Source organism: Crotalus tigris, unplaced genomic scaffold, assembly GCF_016545835.1.
Source record: "Crotalus tigris isolate CLP2741 ecotype Arizona unplaced genomic scaffold, ASM1654583v1 scf7180000017952.28453644438:3035480, whole genome shotgun sequence".
NCBI classification, from domain to species: Eukaryota; Metazoa; Chordata; class Lepidosauria; order Squamata; family Viperidae; genus Crotalus; species Crotalus tigris.
The window spans coordinates 81,502-99,198 of record NW_024096741.1 but is presented as its reverse complement, the minus strand read 5'-3'; the positions used below and the strand labels follow the sequence as shown (position 1 = coordinate 99,198).

Here is a 17,697-nt window from a genome sequence, read left to right as displayed (position 1 = left end):
ATTAGGGGCAACAAAACACAATGTTCCAGTTTTTAAACCATGGGTTGTTACCTGTGTCAAGTCCCTTAGGTCTTGGATTGCACTGCTTATAACCTTGACAACTTCGTAACTCCATTAGCCGAAGGTGTAGCTGGTTCAAAATGCCTCTTTCTACCGTATGTACTGAATTTGTTAGCTGAGCATGGAAAGAAATAAATGAATGCTTGCATCTGCAAAAGATGTGAACTTTAAATGATTATGCCTATGCACATGGACTTTCAACAAGTATAAACTACTTCTCACATTTCTTTGGAACACATATGCAAGGATCCAGAAATAATTCTTGATTTACAACTGTGGTGCAATCTACCTCTGATGATGATAAGTTGTGATGGTTGTAAATCAGGTCACCCACATGACCAATCTGATCTTTTTTGCAGTGGTCATTACATGAATCAAGGGGCTGTATTTGCCAAAAAGTGGAAGTAAATGCCAGTTTTTGGCAAAATCATCATAAAAGGCAGTTATGTAACCACAGGAGCAAAAAGCTGTAAATGTAGCATACTCAACATGTGTGTGTGTATGTGTGTGTGTGTGTGTGTGTGTGTGTGTGTGTGTGTGAGCTCTCATAACTTTGGAACTGGGTTATATCCAGGGAGGTCTGCCATAACTTTGAACAGTCATTAAACAACTGGTTGTAAGGCAAGTACTACTTGTAATACTTTCTCAGTGCCACATATATCATGTAGTAAGAGAGATGCAAAATATACATGACTGTATGCTTGGATCAAAACTTGGATGTGAAAGTTTGGGGAGACCAGCTTACATTATTCTGAGTTTCATCAAGACATAAAATGAGATATAATTGGAATGTATTAATAGTGGCTTACACTAAGGTAGTTTCCGACAACTGTATCATTTTTAACATATATTTACCTGATACGGATCAGAATTCATATCAAAATACTCCAAAAATCCTGTAGCAAATTCACAGAAGAGGAAGTTGTGCGTTTCATTTACTGTTCGCAAACACCAGTAAGTGTTGTTGTTGGAACTTGTACAAGCACAAAACGATCCCACTGTTATAGGGGAAAAATGAATTTAAACATACGTGTATTCACTTCACTTGAGCAAGGGGAATCCATTGATAATTCCATAAGCATATCACATGCTTCATGCAATGATACTGCATATTAGTGGACAATGCTTGTACAAAGTACACATACAGCTTTTACAAGTTCACAAAAACATTTCTGCAACCCATCTTGTAATGTTAGAAAAACAATCTCCTGATGATAAGAGCAGTTTGGAATTTGAATTAGCTACCGGGAGAACTTTCTCTCCTGGGTGTTCTTCAAAGCAGAGCCTAGACAGTCTACCACTGGATGAGTTCAAGCTTTGGATTTCTTAAACTGAACAATGGATTGGCCCTGTTTGCCTATGAGACCTCATCCAAATACATCACTAAATAGAAACGGGTACTGCTAGGTTTCCTAGCACTGTCACATATGTTGCTGTCTCTTTTGCCCACCACCACCAAGCAAATCTTTATGCTCCTACTGGGTCACACAAGATCTCTGGATTTCATTTACTTTGAAACTGTTTTCACTCAGAAATCTGTAAATTAAATCTAGTCATTTCAGCTCTAAACGCAATTCTAGTTTGAATTAACATACCCATTTTTAATGAGCTTATTGTCTTTTCCTCTCCTCTCCATATGAGATCCAGAACAAATATGCCCTCCAACTCCCTCACATCAATTCTTATTCCCATGAGCATGCATCTACTGGAAGTGGTTCTCACAGTTCCAGAATGGTGCAGTCTGCCAGTGATTGTTGTCATGAGTAAAGCAAGTGAGTCCAGGAAGGCTGCATTCATCTCCTTTCTTCTGGCGCTTTTTCCCTTTCCTTTCTTTTTTTCTCCTCCGATTCTCTTTGAAGAGCTGAAGTTTACCATCCACCTCTTGAGCAGCTTCCCTAATCACTCAAAAATATTTTAGATGTTAAACAATAGCATACTTTAATAATCGAGGCTACAATAAACTAAGTTTTATGTACATGTACATTTTTCACAAATAAACTGACAATTGCAATTTGGCTTATAGCCTAGAAACATTATACAGTATTATTTTCCCTGGTTCTGGAAGAGCATAATCAGTGACATTGGCTAAGCTCACTAGTGCTCATGGGAACTACGGTATTATGTAAAATATGCGGATTGCACCAAGCTTTGAGAAATTAATTTGCTTTATCAAACCTTTTATGATTTTAGTTTTGCTTTTGTTATTTTTTTTTTTTTTTTCAGATAAGAAGAACTGGCTTGCTTCAAAGCGGAACACAGATATTGCTTCTTAGGTACATTATCTCTGTCATTAAGAATATAAAGACATAAAATCATGTTCAGAAATCTGTATGTTTTTAAGTATACATATAAACTTAACATAAACAATGCTTCCTGCTATTATTTATAGCCGGCTTTGTCAATGCTGGAATGTGGTTACTTCTGTTTATTTTCCTATAATAATTACTTAATTAATAACTTAATATGCATTTTTCACAATGGCATTATGCTTTAGAATGGCCCTCCCTAAAATTTAGGCTGATCAACTTGATAACTTCCTTTTAGAAGCTGGTGAACCCTGAAATCTTACAGATGATGATTGGGATATGTTACTTTGCCATATAATTACCATCAGTCAATTGCAGCTTTACTTGGAGCAGCCTGCATCTTGCAATGATAACCTTAATACCATAAAAAAACATCTGCCTCTCAGGTCTTTGGGAAGAATTTGATGGATAAAAATGCCAAATTCCAGTCTAACATCTGCTCATTGCAATCAACCATAAAAATAAAATCCATTGAATTTAGATATATGAAAAATACAAAGGAGACACATTAAAACCTAAGTAGCTCTAACACTAAGGGAATAGTGGAATACAAGCAGATAACCACTTTCTTAAAAGAAAGAACACATAAACTAGACCCTGTAAAACATACTAACAATTTGTAATTAATTAAAAGGAAGTGGGCAGGTTATTTGAAGCTGTAAGTGAGGCCATATGTGTTTTGAATCTATATTTATCTCTCTTGGCTGGTCAAGGCTTCCTGGGAGATGACTTGCAGTAGTGGTGAATGTACTGTTATGAGATGGGGTAGTTCTACGGGCTCTGAATGATACAGTGGTCTAACCTCTCCTCAATAAACTATGACTAGATCCTATGAAACAGACAATTTCATCCAGTCTCCAATCTTCCCTTTTTTAGAAGGAGGTTGTATTTCAGCAAAGGGCTCTGGAAAAAAGGAATTAAGCTAGAGTTCTTTTGCTTGGTTCAGCTTGATATGTAACCCTTTTTAATGAAGCTATTTGGGGAGGAGGGTCTTCCTTCTAACCCTCTTTGATCACTCAGTGACCTTGAATACCATCAAATATGTCATTGTTCTGGACTGGCTTGGGAGAATGGGAGGCACAATGGAATGGTAGTTTTCCTCCTATCTCCAGGACTGGTTCCCGTTGTTTTGCTGGTGGGACCAGATCTACATGATAGGGTGGCTTAGGGATCCACTTTTCTTTAACTTAAATATAGTTAAGTTATATAAATAAAACTGCTAGATGTGATCATCCATTGACATAGCTTAGGGATCATCTGTATGCTTTGATAGTCAGTTGTATATCTCTGCCCTGATCAACCAAGTTAAATGATGCTTGATTATAGTCCTAGGAAGATGGAGTAATTATAGGCCCATTGTAGTTTACACAATTATGATATTTAACCTTGTCAGTTTTATTATGCATCTGTGTCACCGATAGAAATGGATGGAAATGTACTGCAATCAGATAAAATGAAAACAATCTATGTTTAAAAACTGAACCACATTGATGTATAAAGAATTGAACATAATTCCAGCGAAATAAATATAAAGTTCAGCCATCAACATGAGATACAACAAAAGACTGAAATGTAACCAAGGAATTCTTTAAAGCTATTTCCTAATTCCAAATCTCACATCATTAAATGAAAAAAAATTTTTTTGACAAACTTTCCATAGCATGTGAAAGACAAGATGATTGGAAGATTTGTCTCATGAATAGATGCTGGCAAGTAATATGCTGGAAATTAAGAAGACTCACTTGAATGGATGTAGGTGACTTGTCTTAAGCTTTTCTTGAACTTTTGCCTCCTTTTCTTTGTGATAATAGCTATAAAGAAAGATTATAACATAAAAAACTTTCTGTAAAATGCCCCTTTAAAGCAAAAACATGTCTAATATTTTAAAATCTGATCATGAGCAGCACTGATTCTATATACAACGAGGCTCTTTTAAAGAAGCATGGATCTGGGGTAAAAAATTCTTAGATTTCAGAAGCATTTACTTTGACTAGAAAGCTGTGTAGTAATTACTTTTTTATATTAACAATATAAAAAATATGGACTATAGTAATATGGTCCTGGGATTTGTTCTAAAAATGCTTCTAGGATTACTTATTTCAAAAATCTTCCTGAAATTTAACTATATAAATAGAACTCTATAAAATAATGAAATTATGAAACAAAATCCAATAAAAGAATACTCTGTCTGACAACACTGTATGACTTCTTTCTGTACATGCTGTCATATTTAGTTACAAAATCAACTTGAGAACAATTAATCTTGCTCCCATGTACATTGGTTTCCAAATTAGTTCATAATATGTAAGTTTTTGAGAAAGTTTTATATACCTCTTTTTGCTACAGTCACATTCATCTGGTTTTCGTCTTTTAAGATGTCCTCTTACTTCTCTTAAATTTTTAATTTTATCCTGGAGAGCTTCAATCTTTAAAAAGAATGACTGGTTTAATAGCAATATTATATACCCAATACTTATATTGTTCATGATAAATCTTCTCATTAAACTGTTTCATATCATTGCTAAATGCATATGAAAATTATTACTGTTCTTTAAACATTCATATGTTACAGCACATCTTGTAGATTGTTGTATATATACACACACCAATGCAAGAACAAGTTCAGACATGGTGAAATGCCACTAAGCATTTCTAAGACCGTAGAGTGTTTAGAATGTTCTTTAGTGTGAGGTGATGACCACAAGATATTGACCACCTTTCAGTCTATTTGTTTAGATTCTGTAGTTTTTCCATGCTCCATTTCTTATATTAGTTATTTGAAGTGAACAGAGTTGTTGTTACACAATCCCAATGTATTTAAAAGTTTCATGTGGGGGAAGACTGGTTTAGGGAATCAAGCCATTGATTCCCATTGTCTGAAGCTGTCTTGTTTGTATCATTAGGATAGGACTACATAGTTTGTCCAAATTAATATTTTATAAGAAATCACAATGAATGAAAGTGGGGATCTTCGATACAAGAAGAGATACTGGAAGAGAGAGAACCACAGATAAGTCTCATTCTCATTCATATAACATTGAACAATAGTTTACCATTATCTCCAGAACATATATTGTGCATATCAATATGCAGTAATTTGCACCCACTTCCAATATCATTCCAAATGTTCATTTAATATATATTTTCTGATAAATTATTCTGTCTCAAAATACCAGTTCTAATTCTAAATTAAGACTTTCCAACCTCCTTGTCAATGTAGGCTTTGTGATCTTTCCAAGCTCTGGATGAATGATATAGTTCCCTTTCACAATGAATAGAGTCATTTGAAAGAATAAAACATCTGTAAAGAAAGAATGAAGAGAAAAAATAATAAAGTGTGATATATTTGATAAACCTTACCCAATCTAAATTCTAGGAATCAACACAGCAATAAAAAAGCGAACAGTAACTCTTATTATTGGATTTATAATATCCATATCAATTAACTGTGGTAATTGCTTTGTCTAAAAATTTCTATACAAAAAGCAATACCAATGTTTTAGGACAGGGTATCTAAACATTAAATCTGAGCTTATGAACATTGAAGAACACAGACATTTCAAGAAAAGGTATTTGCTTTCAAATATATCTACCTCATTTCCCAGGACTTAAATGATACAAAACTATCCCTAGAATTGTTATTTTTCTCCTACCTCCATCAAATATTTCTTCTACCTTTAAAAGTTCTCTATAATATTTGTTTTTTTATTATGCAAACTAGTTCTATCTCAAGTGTACTATTCTTGTCCTGTTGCTTCCCAGGTATCCTGCATTAAGCATAAAATGCATTTGCCCAAATTTGAATAAAATCCATGCAATCATAAACTTGTTTCAGACCTTCCTGCTCAGTGAAGGAAATTGAGAAAAGAGGGAATGGCCACACAGGGAAATTGGCAGAAGGGCTTATGTGCTACTCTAGCTTTGATGTTTCAAATCTTCTGTAGTTCTTCTAGATAAATCAAAGCCTCTTTGGCTTTACCATTTGATATTCATCCTCAAATGGAAAACAGACATTCTTTTTGCTCAGGATGTATCTCCTAGGATCTTCTCTTTTCTATCCCTGAAATCTACCCTGGGGCCAGTGATGGGATTCAGCCAGTTCTGCCACTTTGGCAGAACTGGTAGCTAATTTTTTTCTTTTTTCTTTTTTGCCCAGACCCTGAATGGACTTCTGAAAGCAGCATCCACACAGAGAACCGGTTGTTCACATATTTGAATCCCACCACTGCCTGGGGCTATCTTTACTTTATTTCCCATATAGTAGATTGTTCTGAATAAATAATGAAAAGCAATAAGTAAAGCACTCCTACTTATGAGTAACTCTGACAGAATCTGGCTGGCCAACTGTGTTAGTTCCATCAGCAAGCACTGCTTTAATTCCATCACTATCTTCTGGATGACCTTCCTCTTCTTCATCCTCTTCCTCTTCACTGTAACTTCCATGCCGCTTAACAATGCTTTTGGGCTGAAGGATGTGCAACTCCTCCTCATCTTCCTCCTCTTCCTTCTCTTCTTCTTCCTCCAGATTTATATTGTATATTTCCCCTTCAAATTCCACAGATAAGGACCGACTTTGGCGAGTATGGACAAACCGGGGTTTGTATTCTGCATAAGATCACAGACTCATCAATAGGAAACTATAAAATGCATACTCTTTGAAAGATAGCCAATACATTGGAATTAAGGCTTTCATTCATACAGTGCTGATGTTTATACAATTAATATAAATAATGTAAATAGTGATAGTTATTTCCAATTCTGCATTTCAGGGCAAAGATTTTCTAAAGATGATTTACTATATTTTTTAGTTATTATTTAAAAATAATTGTAATCCTTTCTAATCTTGACAGACGCTTGGTGGCTGAGAACAAAGCAAGCATCATTTAAATCAGGGGTCTTCAAACTTGGCCCTTTTATGACTTGTGGACTTCAACTCCCAGAATTCCTCAGCCAGTGTGCCTGGCTGAGGAATTCTGGGAGTTTAATTCCACAAGTCATAAAAGGGCCAAGTTTGAAGACCCCTGATTTAAATGCAACATGAAAATAATGAAAACAACGATATATAAAAATGCCTATAATGGCTGTCCAGAATCAATTAGGGCCATTCCAAATTTCACTAGTTTGTGAAATGCAAAAAAGATTGGGTCCCTTAACCATCAGACAGATATTCCACAAAGTGAGAGCTACCACTGAGAAAGGCTGTCATCTTTTCTGTATCAAACGTACATTGCAAGGCCTTTCTGAAGGCCCTCTCTAGATGACTGGACTGGATGGGCAACTTTCAAGTCAGTTATGTCTTTAAAAGATAGCTAGTATAGAAAGAACATACTTGAACTTGCTTTATGCAGATAGAAGACAGAGCTATTAAATAAATTGCACAAATTCTGCAGGTGGGAAATTTAATTTTTGAATGCTCTGCAATGTAAAACCAAGACATTCTTTATAAAATTTACCTTTGCTCTTCTAGATTACCACCTGAACATTTTTTTAGGATGATAATTCAAAGATGTGATTCCCATTCTAACAAGTGAGTCTGAATACAGTCTGAATACTGGCAGTTTTTTTTTTCAACCTATAAGGAACAAATGATTCTTTAGCATTGCTGCCCATCAAGATCCCTACTTTGTACACTGGAGGTCCTCATGAAACCCCTTTGACTTTTCCTTTGGGCCCGACTGGTCTGATAATCAGCGTCCTTGCAATCACAGTCATTTTCTTTGCTGCTATATCCCTGGGAATGTAAACTCCGTGTTCTTTTTCTCATAGCAATAATGTCACTGGCCCCTTTGCATTTGTGAATACGTAGTTTTCCAGATGTGTCTTCAATACACTGCCATTTCTGCAGAAAAAGAAAAAGACAGTCCAGTGAAACACAGATGGCAATAATATCCTAGAAAACATTTATTTCTTTTTTTGCATCTTGAACATTAATCTATGTACTACAGTGGCATTCATACTAGCCTCATCTTACCATAACAGTTAACTGCATAGATATCCAGGATGCACAGGGCAATTCTTCACTTTCCTGCTGCTTTCAAATAACCCTGCTACAACATAAAGGTTACCAGATTTTGTGCAAAATAGCACTCAAAATGTGTCAGATGGTGACCAGTGCTATAAACTAGATTTAATCAGCACCTAGTTTGTTATATCTTAATGCTCTGTAACTTGACATAGACTTTCACATACTGTGTTAACATTTTAAGGTCCCCTATACCCCATCTAAAGTTTCTTTTAAACTCTTGTTTCTATATATACTTTGTTTTTAAAATTCATATATCTTTTATATTTTATAGCTTTTAAAAATATAGAATTTTATTTTTACTCTGATTTATCTTCTGGTTTTTAAATGACTATACTCCACCCTTCTTATGCTGTTTATAACAATAAATAAATAAATTAAATGTTTTTAGGCAAATTAGTTTTTTTAAAAAGAAATACAAACAAGGTGTAAGTCCTTCAGGTGAAGTTTGCTGAGTGGATACATTTATAATTTACCAAATTCAAAAAGTACTTGCATGATTTTTGTGTCCCTTTAAACTTCATTTTAGTTTTTGGTTTGTTTTGGGCAGAACTGGATGAAATTTCTAAACAATTAATAAACCACACTTGCTAAGTTTCCAAAAATGAGACATGTACATATCCCTGGGTTCTGTAGCCAATGAAAAAGACACAGAGCAGAGGTATGGTTGCACCATACAACTTGGCAGTTTTTCAGAAGTAGCAGTATGGAAAGCCTTTGATTTGAAAAAGTTGAGACTGCACTTCTTGCTGTTACCAAAAGGGGTCGGCAGAACTCTGCTCATAATTTAATGTTTTTCCATGCATACAAGTTTCTTTATCCTGAGAATGATGGATTCATAGCTACCGTACTAGTAGAAAAATAATTCTAGTAGAAAAGTAGTAATTTATTTTATAAAGTTACATCTCTGTTCAATGAGATGTGATTTGTTCATGGTAACTAGGAAGCTACATCATTAGCAAAAAAGTTTGATCCAGCAAGTCAGTGTCAACTCTCATGACTATATAGATACATTTTCCCTAGGGGGATCTGTCCCTAACTTGGTGTTTCAGATCTTTGAATGGTGCACCTATCACCACTTTTAATTAGCCCAACAAAAGGACTAGTATGAAGGAAATTTATAGCTCTAATCTGGTGCTTAGCAGTTCTTGAGTTAAATAGATAAAACACTCATCTGGTGACTTCACCCTTGATGAGGAGGCACCCTGAGTAAACAGGATACCACACTGAATATTGAAGATACTAGTTGGGACTGCCAGAATATTATATATAATTTTCAGAAAATAGACAGGTAACTAATACTCCAATATAAAAGTAATACATTCATATCAATCATGTGGAGGAATACTGGGTAGATTTATGTTGTAAAAGGAGGATGCAGAAATGAGGAAAGATAATTCCAGTACCAAAGTGATAAAGCATTGCTATTTGCTAAAAATTTGAATTTATTCATTTATCATTGATGTTTTCACAACTCCTGTTGAAGATAGGCAAATTATTTTTATATTATAGAGAATCACATTAGAACAGCAAAAATAGTGATTTTCTCATAGAAACCTAATAGCTTAATTTTGACCATGAAACCTAAAGAAGTTATAGATGTAATATATAGGTATGTTTATCTTGACTGTATGTATAGTAACTTTCTGATATTGCTGCTTTTTCTCAGAATAATCCTGGACCTTGTGCTTCTATCCTCCTGCTAAATTCTGTTCTGAAATTATTCTCACAGACTAAGCTATCTGAAAAAAAACTTTTCCTGTCTATTTAAGAAATTACAGAGAACCAATGGTGACAAACATATTTCATTTGCAATAAACCACATGAGGTAGATTATGATGCACTCCCTTTATTGGTTTTTGTAAGAGTGTTAATGTAGCTTTGTATTCAACATCATTAAAGTGCAATAAATGTCCCATTGAAGTCTAAAAAGTGAACACCGTTTATTTAATATGCTGTGACAGCTTGAGACAGCCACAAAAGCCTTTCGTGTAATAAGGAAATTAATTACATTGTCTACAAAATATGTCTCAATGATAGGCACGCCTGAAGGTTAGTGAAAGAAACATTGCCAGCTGACAATTTCAAGCTTTAAATATGCTGGAAAGTTTGACTGCCAAGACATAAAAAGTGCAACATGGAATAAAGAACGTGTTCAGAGGATTCAGCAAGACTTAAATATCCTCAACTTGGTCTGCACTTTAATATATGTGACAAAAGAGACTAGCCAAGAATGAACAAATGCGGAGTGAAGGTAGATTGAATACATAGTCAGTCCCTGATAACAACCATTCAATTATGACTGTTCAAAGTTACACAGGCACTGAAAGAGAGGTGGCTGTGACCAGTTCTCAAAGTTCCAGCTGTCCCAGCACCCTCACAATCACATGATTAAGTTTGGGTGCCTGGCAACCAACTTGCAATTATGATGGTTGCAGCACCCACATATTGTGACTGTAATTTACAACTGTCTATGGAGATTCTCAGTCATCCAGGTCATGATTGTCCCAAAAGTGCTTTTTCACAAGACAACTTCCTTGCTGGCAAAGGAAACAAGCAAAGCCAACAGGCAAGATGGTAGGGAAGACTGCAAGTTGTTTGGGTAAGTCCTCCCCACCCATGCACCCAGCCCCTTTCCACTTGCACGATGTCCCCTGCTCACTCACACACCATCACACACCTCCCCCAATCTGGCAACAGGCATCCCAAGCCCTGCTGAGCTCATGCCATTGCTCCCCTGCTATTTGCACACTCTGGTGCATTTTTCCCACCAGCAGCAGTCATTTACTTTGATGCCAATCTGCTTATAAGTTAAGTGGGACTTGCAACTTCTTGCCAGCATCCCCAATGACTCATAACTCAAAGACTACTTTTAAAAGAAAGTGACTAATGGAAAGTGACTAATGGAAATAAGTATGTTACAATGATTGACTTGTGAATGTGTGTGTGTGTGTGTGTATGTGTGTGTGTATGTGTGTGTGAGAAGGTCGAGTAAATGGGGTGAGATAAAAGGGAAGGTTGAGAAAATCATGGTAGTTGGAGTTGATAAATTCCTCAAAAAGAAAGAAGCTTAAGAAAAAGAAAAGTAAGAAACTGTGTATAAATGAAGGTGACTGAGACAAAGATGGTTTGCAAGCATAGAAAGGCAATGAAGAGGAATACATCATTGAGATATGTTAGTGTAAACTAGTTTTAGCTATATTTCTTGTGCCTTAAATTTATTGTACTTACACCTTCTATACTCCTTTTTTATGTTTTGCATAATGTTACTTAGCCCCTTAAATAATGGTGTGATAGAAATGTACACATGTACTGATGCATATACATTTTCTTGCATACCACAAGATTTTATGAACTCTTTCCTGTGCTACCCTCCATCCTACAAGCTAGTATATAATAGTGGGGGAAATGCATTAACTTGCCATCATTCTCTCTCTCTCTCTCTCTCTCTCTCTCTCTCTCTCTCTCTCTCTCTCTCTCTCTCTCTCTCTCTCTCTCTCTTTCTCTTTCTCTCTCTCTGAGAATCTGGAGTTTAGACTGATAATAAGGCTTCATGTGGTTTAATATAACTGAGTAAGTATTACAGAGCTGTATTGAGATCAGTGGTGTTTTTAAGAAGAAAAATAATGTTAAATGCTTTTTGTGGGTTCTTCAGACTTTTCTAAATAACTACTTCTGCCTATCTTTTATCAGCGGAAGTCTTTTTTCACCATACTGTGGACTTCCATAAAAATGACCTTCGTCAGACTGGGAATGAAGACACCTTTTGTGAGCAAGCAAAACCATTCATTAAGCTACATTCTACGTGTCTAAAGTTCTATATGCTGCTTGATTAATTGCAGCAGTGCTTTTAGTGCTGAAAATTTGTGACATGCTGAGAAACATTTAAGAGAAGAATGAATCAAAATAAAAATGTATATTGTCTTTGGAGAAAAAAAAACAGCATTTTGAAAAGCAGCAAATGAATTAACAAAAACAATGTAAAACATTTTCCCAGTTTTTATAGATGCCATCATCTCACCCCCCCCCCCTTAATCTGATTAGTAATCAACAAGAAGGGATTTAACAAGAAGATTCCATTTAACAATCACAGATGCCAGTGTGTATCTCCCTACCTGGAATTTATCAACTTCCTTTTTTCCAACTTAATATTGCAGTTATGGATTGGATAATTATCAATAGATGCTTGTTTTCGGTCAGAAGAAGATTGGAAATGGCTAGACGAAGAATATTTCATTTACTTTCTGGTACATATTGAAAGAAGGTTTTGTTTTGTTATTTTTGTTATTTTGTCGCAAGCCTTAGTTCATTTTGAGTCTTACCTTTCCTGACTTACTCTTTGCAGGCATGAGCTATTTGCTGACATTCTGCCTTAGTTATGTGCCCCTCTTTTCACTTTTTATACTTGTCCTTTTGGTCTTTCAATTTATCAGACAGTTCTTTGTGCAGTCATGCTGGTTTCTTTTGAGACCTTTTTTCTTCTTCTTTGGAATTGTGAGTAGACTGTGTTTTTACAATCTCACGTTTCAAAATTTCCCAAGCTTTTGGGGTTGTTTTTCCCTGGAGGATTCTCATCCATGGAAACCTTCCCAAGATCGCTCTAAGTTTATTGGAACCAGCAATCTTAAGATCCAAGTCTCTAGTTTGATTTTGTTCTATTGCTTGTGCTTGCATAATGTTGAATTCCAATATTGCATGATCACTCCCTTCCAGGTTCCTGTAACTTCAACATCTTCTATCATTTCATCTGTGTTAGTGAGAATAAAGTCCAATATGGCTAACCCCCTAGTTCTGTTCTCTACTTTTTGGGAGACAAAGTTGTTTGCTAGGTTTGTCTGGAACCTGTTTGATGTAGAATTGCAATTCTGCACTTGGTGCAGAGTTTGTCTCCTAGTTGATGTCAAGGTAGTTAAAGTCCCCTATTACTATTGCGGTGTGCTTCCTACATACCTTAGTTAACTGACTAGCAAAAAGTTCATTTATTTTCTCTGTTTGGTTGGGTGCCTATAGTATAAACCTATAGCAATATCATTCTTTTTTTTCTTTGATATTGACCCAAATGTATTCAAGACAATTTTCATCATTGTTCTGCTCTATTTCTGTACATAAGTAGTTATTTCTTATGTATAACATAACTCCACCTTCTCTTTTATTAGGTCTGTTTCTTTAAAACAATTTAAATCCCTATAGCTATATGTTCCATTCATGGGTTTCATCCCACCAAGTTTCTGTAATGACAACAATATCATATTTACCCTCACGTACTACCCTCATGTGAATTTCTAGTTCACCCTGCTTATTCCTCATACTTCGTGGGTTGATGTATAGACATTTGAGTCCTTTTTCACTGACCCTGTTTACTTTCTATTTAACCTGTTTTGTGTCTGAGTTTCCCTTCTTCTTTACCACCTGTTTGATTAGTGCACATGGTATGGCGCGCACTATCAAAAGCTTGATTTTCCTTGATAGGTAGTCTCTTAAAAAGCTGGTCCTATGAAATGTGTTATCAAATTAATCACTGCATTATCACATCAATTCTTAAAGAATTATGAGATATAATTAAACATTATATGGTTATCTGCTGCTTACCTGGCCAGGTTGTTCACAAGCTGTTTGGTATCGTGTTTGTTGACATAATTCTTTTACTCTCTCATATTTAGGCAAATGATTTGACTGCTGGGTATTTTTGCCCAATTCTTCTTTCTTACGTAAAAATTTGCTTTAAAAAGAAAAGAAGCAGTACTTTTGAGTATGTGTGAATAATATGCATGAATCAAACAGAAGTGCAAGGACTGTCATTTGTTTATCAGAGAATTAAAATGCAATACATTTGAAATACAGATCAGGGTGAGACATGAGAAAAGCTTTAATCTAAAACAGGGATAGTCAACCTTGGCTCTTTTATGACTCGTGGACTTCAATTCCCAGAATTCCTGAGCCAGCTTAGCTTAGCTGGCTCAGGAATTCTGGGAGTTGAAGTCCACGAGTCATAAAAGAGCCAAGGTTGACTACCCCTGATCTAAAACAATGTTTCTCAACCCTGGCAATTTTAAGATGGGTGGACTTCAATTCCCAGAATTCCCCAACCTGCATGGGTGGACTTCAACTCCTGAATTCCCCAGCCTCCGTGTTGAAGTCCACATATCTTAAAGTTGCCAAAGGCTGAGAAACACTGGCCTAAAGAGATCTTTGAGCTGTCTTATATGATATATACATGTTCACAAGGACATCTAAAAAGACCTTCTGTGTGCTCAGTTCTTTCCAATGTACAGATTTCCACATTTTGCAGGGAGATCTGAATACTGGAGGGGAAACATATTTTAGTGTAGAACATGTACATGTATATGAAGGACAAAGGTGACTGGCAAGATTCAGATTTCATGCAGTTGTTGTCTCCTAATGAGAGAATACATGGATAGAAGAAAGGTATATGTTCTACATTAAAATATGCAGGATAAAATCAAACAGGGATATGACATTTGCCTTCCTTTCTATCATTTCTTGGCACAGGCAAAGAAAAAAGGGCAGAATAAGAATTGGCATCTGGTCTTGCCTTTAGTACTGCATAGGATGATCTCTCTAGGCTTGTTCACCACAAGTTTTTAACATGGAAGCTGCTGAGAGTTGTAAGGATTCCTTCCTCAGCCCATATACTTTGGCAGGACCCCTCTTATGTACTTCAGTTTTGATAATATCTGACTCGAGGAAGGATGAAAAGATACAAACCAGCAGTGTCTTTTGCCAAAGGAGTAAAAAATAAGAGAGGGGAGGGGGCAGATTATTTCTCTAGGCATGTTGGCTTGTGAGGAACAGTGCAGTCCTAAAACTAAACCAATTTCATTCTTATTAAATTGTGTGTTTTGCTGTTTTGTTTTTTTCCTCAGTTCCTAAAGGGTGCCATTGGAGAAAGTTTGTATTACCAAAACTGAGGCGATGGAAAGCAGTTCGCACCCAGTGAAGTCTTAGAGGAAAAGGCCCAAATATTGTTTCTGTTTTGCCTTCTTCCCATTCTCTAAAGCATCCAAGGCAATTTTCTTTTACAGTTCAGGTCAACCTGGCATGGCAAGGAATGAGCTTCACAACCTGCACTGTTAATAGTAGCAAAACAAGATCGAACAAAGGATGTGCCTGCATACAAAAATTGACAGAATTGCCCACAAGGCAATTTTCCTAAAACTCTCTCAACTTCAATAATTACCCTCTTTCCACCAGGAATGTATCACGCCAAACTTTGGTTTTCTTGTTTGTTCGAAACCTAAAATCAAAATAACAATAATATACTGTTGGCATTCATGGCTATGTCTGGCTATGTATTTAAAGATGACTAATTTATTTTTACTCCAAGTGAAATATTTAGTCACAACTTCCACAATTTTATAAATATGATCTTTAAAAAATTTTGCATGCTGGGAAAGCAAGGGTCACTTGTACTTGTCTAACATGTTTCATTTTCCATTTTTACAATCTAACTCAGGCATTTGCTAATGAATAGGCTTCAAGAAAGTGCTTCAGCTCACCTGTTCCCTGGTTTCTCAAGGTCCAGAAGTTTTATAATAGATTTGCCATCCATATCTGGAGGTGTATCAAGTCCTGCAATATCCAAAACTGTTGGAGCAAGGTCAATATTTAGCACTATGTGAGATACTCTGCAAATTAACAGAAAAGGTCAAGCTGTATTATGAACATTAGAAGAAACATCTTAAATCTTTGTAGAATTAAAAGAATTTGAGTGTTGTTTTATAAAAGCATGACACCTTAAGACAACATTGTATGCAATGGCAGTTTCAAGTTTCTTCCAAGTTTCCCTTACCGGACAGTGGATTAGGATGAGACACTCTAATTTCAGGATGTACTAAGTTATGCAATGAGATAAAGAGCCATGCTACTTGAGTCAGCAGACTCGTGGTTAAATATTTATATATCAGTAAAACCACAGTAAGTGAAATATATCCTCACATGACCCCATTACAGTCTTAGCAGCAAGCATCAAAATAACTGTATGGGGCTATAACAATACAAAGGAATATGCCATTATACTTCTAGCAAACTTTGGAAAGAATAACATTTCCAAAGTAACAAAAAGATACTCTTCTTTGTTCATGCTTTGCAATAATCTTGATGAAAGAAATCATCCACAAGAATGACAATCAAATGTGCTTACAAATATTTTACATTAGGTACAACAGCTGTGCTGCAGACATAGGAGAACGTACACTGATCCCGGCTCTATACTTGGACCACGAATAAAGAAAGGAACGCGAATATCAAAATCATATGGCATTGACTTTCCCTTGACCAGTCCAAACTGTCCAATATGGTAACCATGATCAGCAGTGTAAATAATGTAAGTATTCTCCAGTTCTCCAGTTTCCACTAGCATATGATATAACTGAAATGCAATAAATGGAAAAAAATCAATGCAAATCAATGCTAAATCAATTGTTACTAATGCACACAAAATTTACATTTAAATAATTCCGTTAGGGCCATGTCATTAATAAACTAATTAAAATCCAGCAATCATCAAACATTCACCATATGCTTCTAGAAGAGATACAAATTCCATCAGATATATAGCAGTATTGAAATGCACATTTTTAAGGCCTGAAGCTTCAAACAAAATGCAGGCATTTCATCAATTGTTTCCAGATTGGAACAAAGCACAGTAGTTTGTCCTGATCTTGGAATAGAAGTAGTCTATTTGAAGGCTGAAACAATTGAGTCTTTCAACCATTATAAGAGTGACAATTGGACTTTGGTGCTGAGGGTTCTTCTTTTAAATTTCTAGCTTACCAATTCAACAGCAGGACTTTGGCTTGTCTGGTCTGAAACACCTTTAGGGCACTTAAGGAAAAGTAGTCATTCATTTTGCTAGCTCAGTGAAAGAAGGGAACTGCTGAAACTTGGTGAGCATATCAGGCTGTCTGCCTTCAAAACAACCCCACCTCCCTGATCTCCTTCTAGTTTAGTAGCTTTTTAGTGAGTTTATACTTCATTACGAGGTAGTATAGTAAGTATTAGATGCTTTTTCCTGCTTTTCAGATCTCTCGCACATAAAGAAACAACGTACAAGTTACATAGAATTCTTTCTTTTTGTTTTTATTTTTCTTTCATTTCCAGCCCCCCTCCAGTTTAAGGCTAGATAACTAGATCCAGTTTATCAGCCACATAAAACTCTACTCTCCAAAGCTATGATTGGAAGAGGCAGAAGAATAGCTAAAGAGAGAGATATTAATCAGAAAGAAGAGGAGTAATTCAGAATTTGCTAGTCAGGGATGGGGAAAAAACAACTGCACAGAGGCTTGACAT

General features: G+C 35.8%; 1 protein-coding gene across 11 annotated transcripts in view; it reads right to left on the bottom strand.

Annotated features, from left to right (window-relative positions):
• SULF1 (sulfatase 1) overlaps positions 1–17,697 on the bottom strand; it is a 90,987-nt gene that overhangs the window by 8,214 nt on the left and 65,076 nt on the right. For all 11 annotated transcript variants that reach the window (XM_039345379.1, XM_039345389.1, XM_039345388.1 and 8 more), the window contains 12 exons: positions 16,602–16,777; positions 15,906–16,034; positions 15,587–15,643; positions 13,978–14,107; positions 7,989–8,205; positions 6,677–6,971; positions 5,571–5,667; positions 4,698–4,792; positions 4,109–4,177; positions 1,783–1,955; positions 916–1,058; positions 52–175 (listed from right to left, as the gene is read on the bottom strand). In XM_039345379.1, the coding sequence (XP_039201313.1) occupies positions 52–175; positions 916–1,058; positions 1,783–1,955; positions 4,109–4,177; positions 4,698–4,792; positions 5,571–5,667; positions 6,677–6,971; positions 7,989–8,205; positions 13,978–14,107; positions 15,587–15,643; positions 15,906–16,034; positions 16,602–16,777 (1,705 nt within the window). The remainder of the gene's footprint in view (positions 1–51; positions 176–915; positions 1,059–1,782; positions 1,956–4,108; positions 4,178–4,697; positions 4,793–5,570; positions 5,668–6,676; positions 6,972–7,988; positions 8,206–13,977; positions 14,108–15,586; positions 15,644–15,905; positions 16,035–16,601; positions 16,778–17,697) is intronic.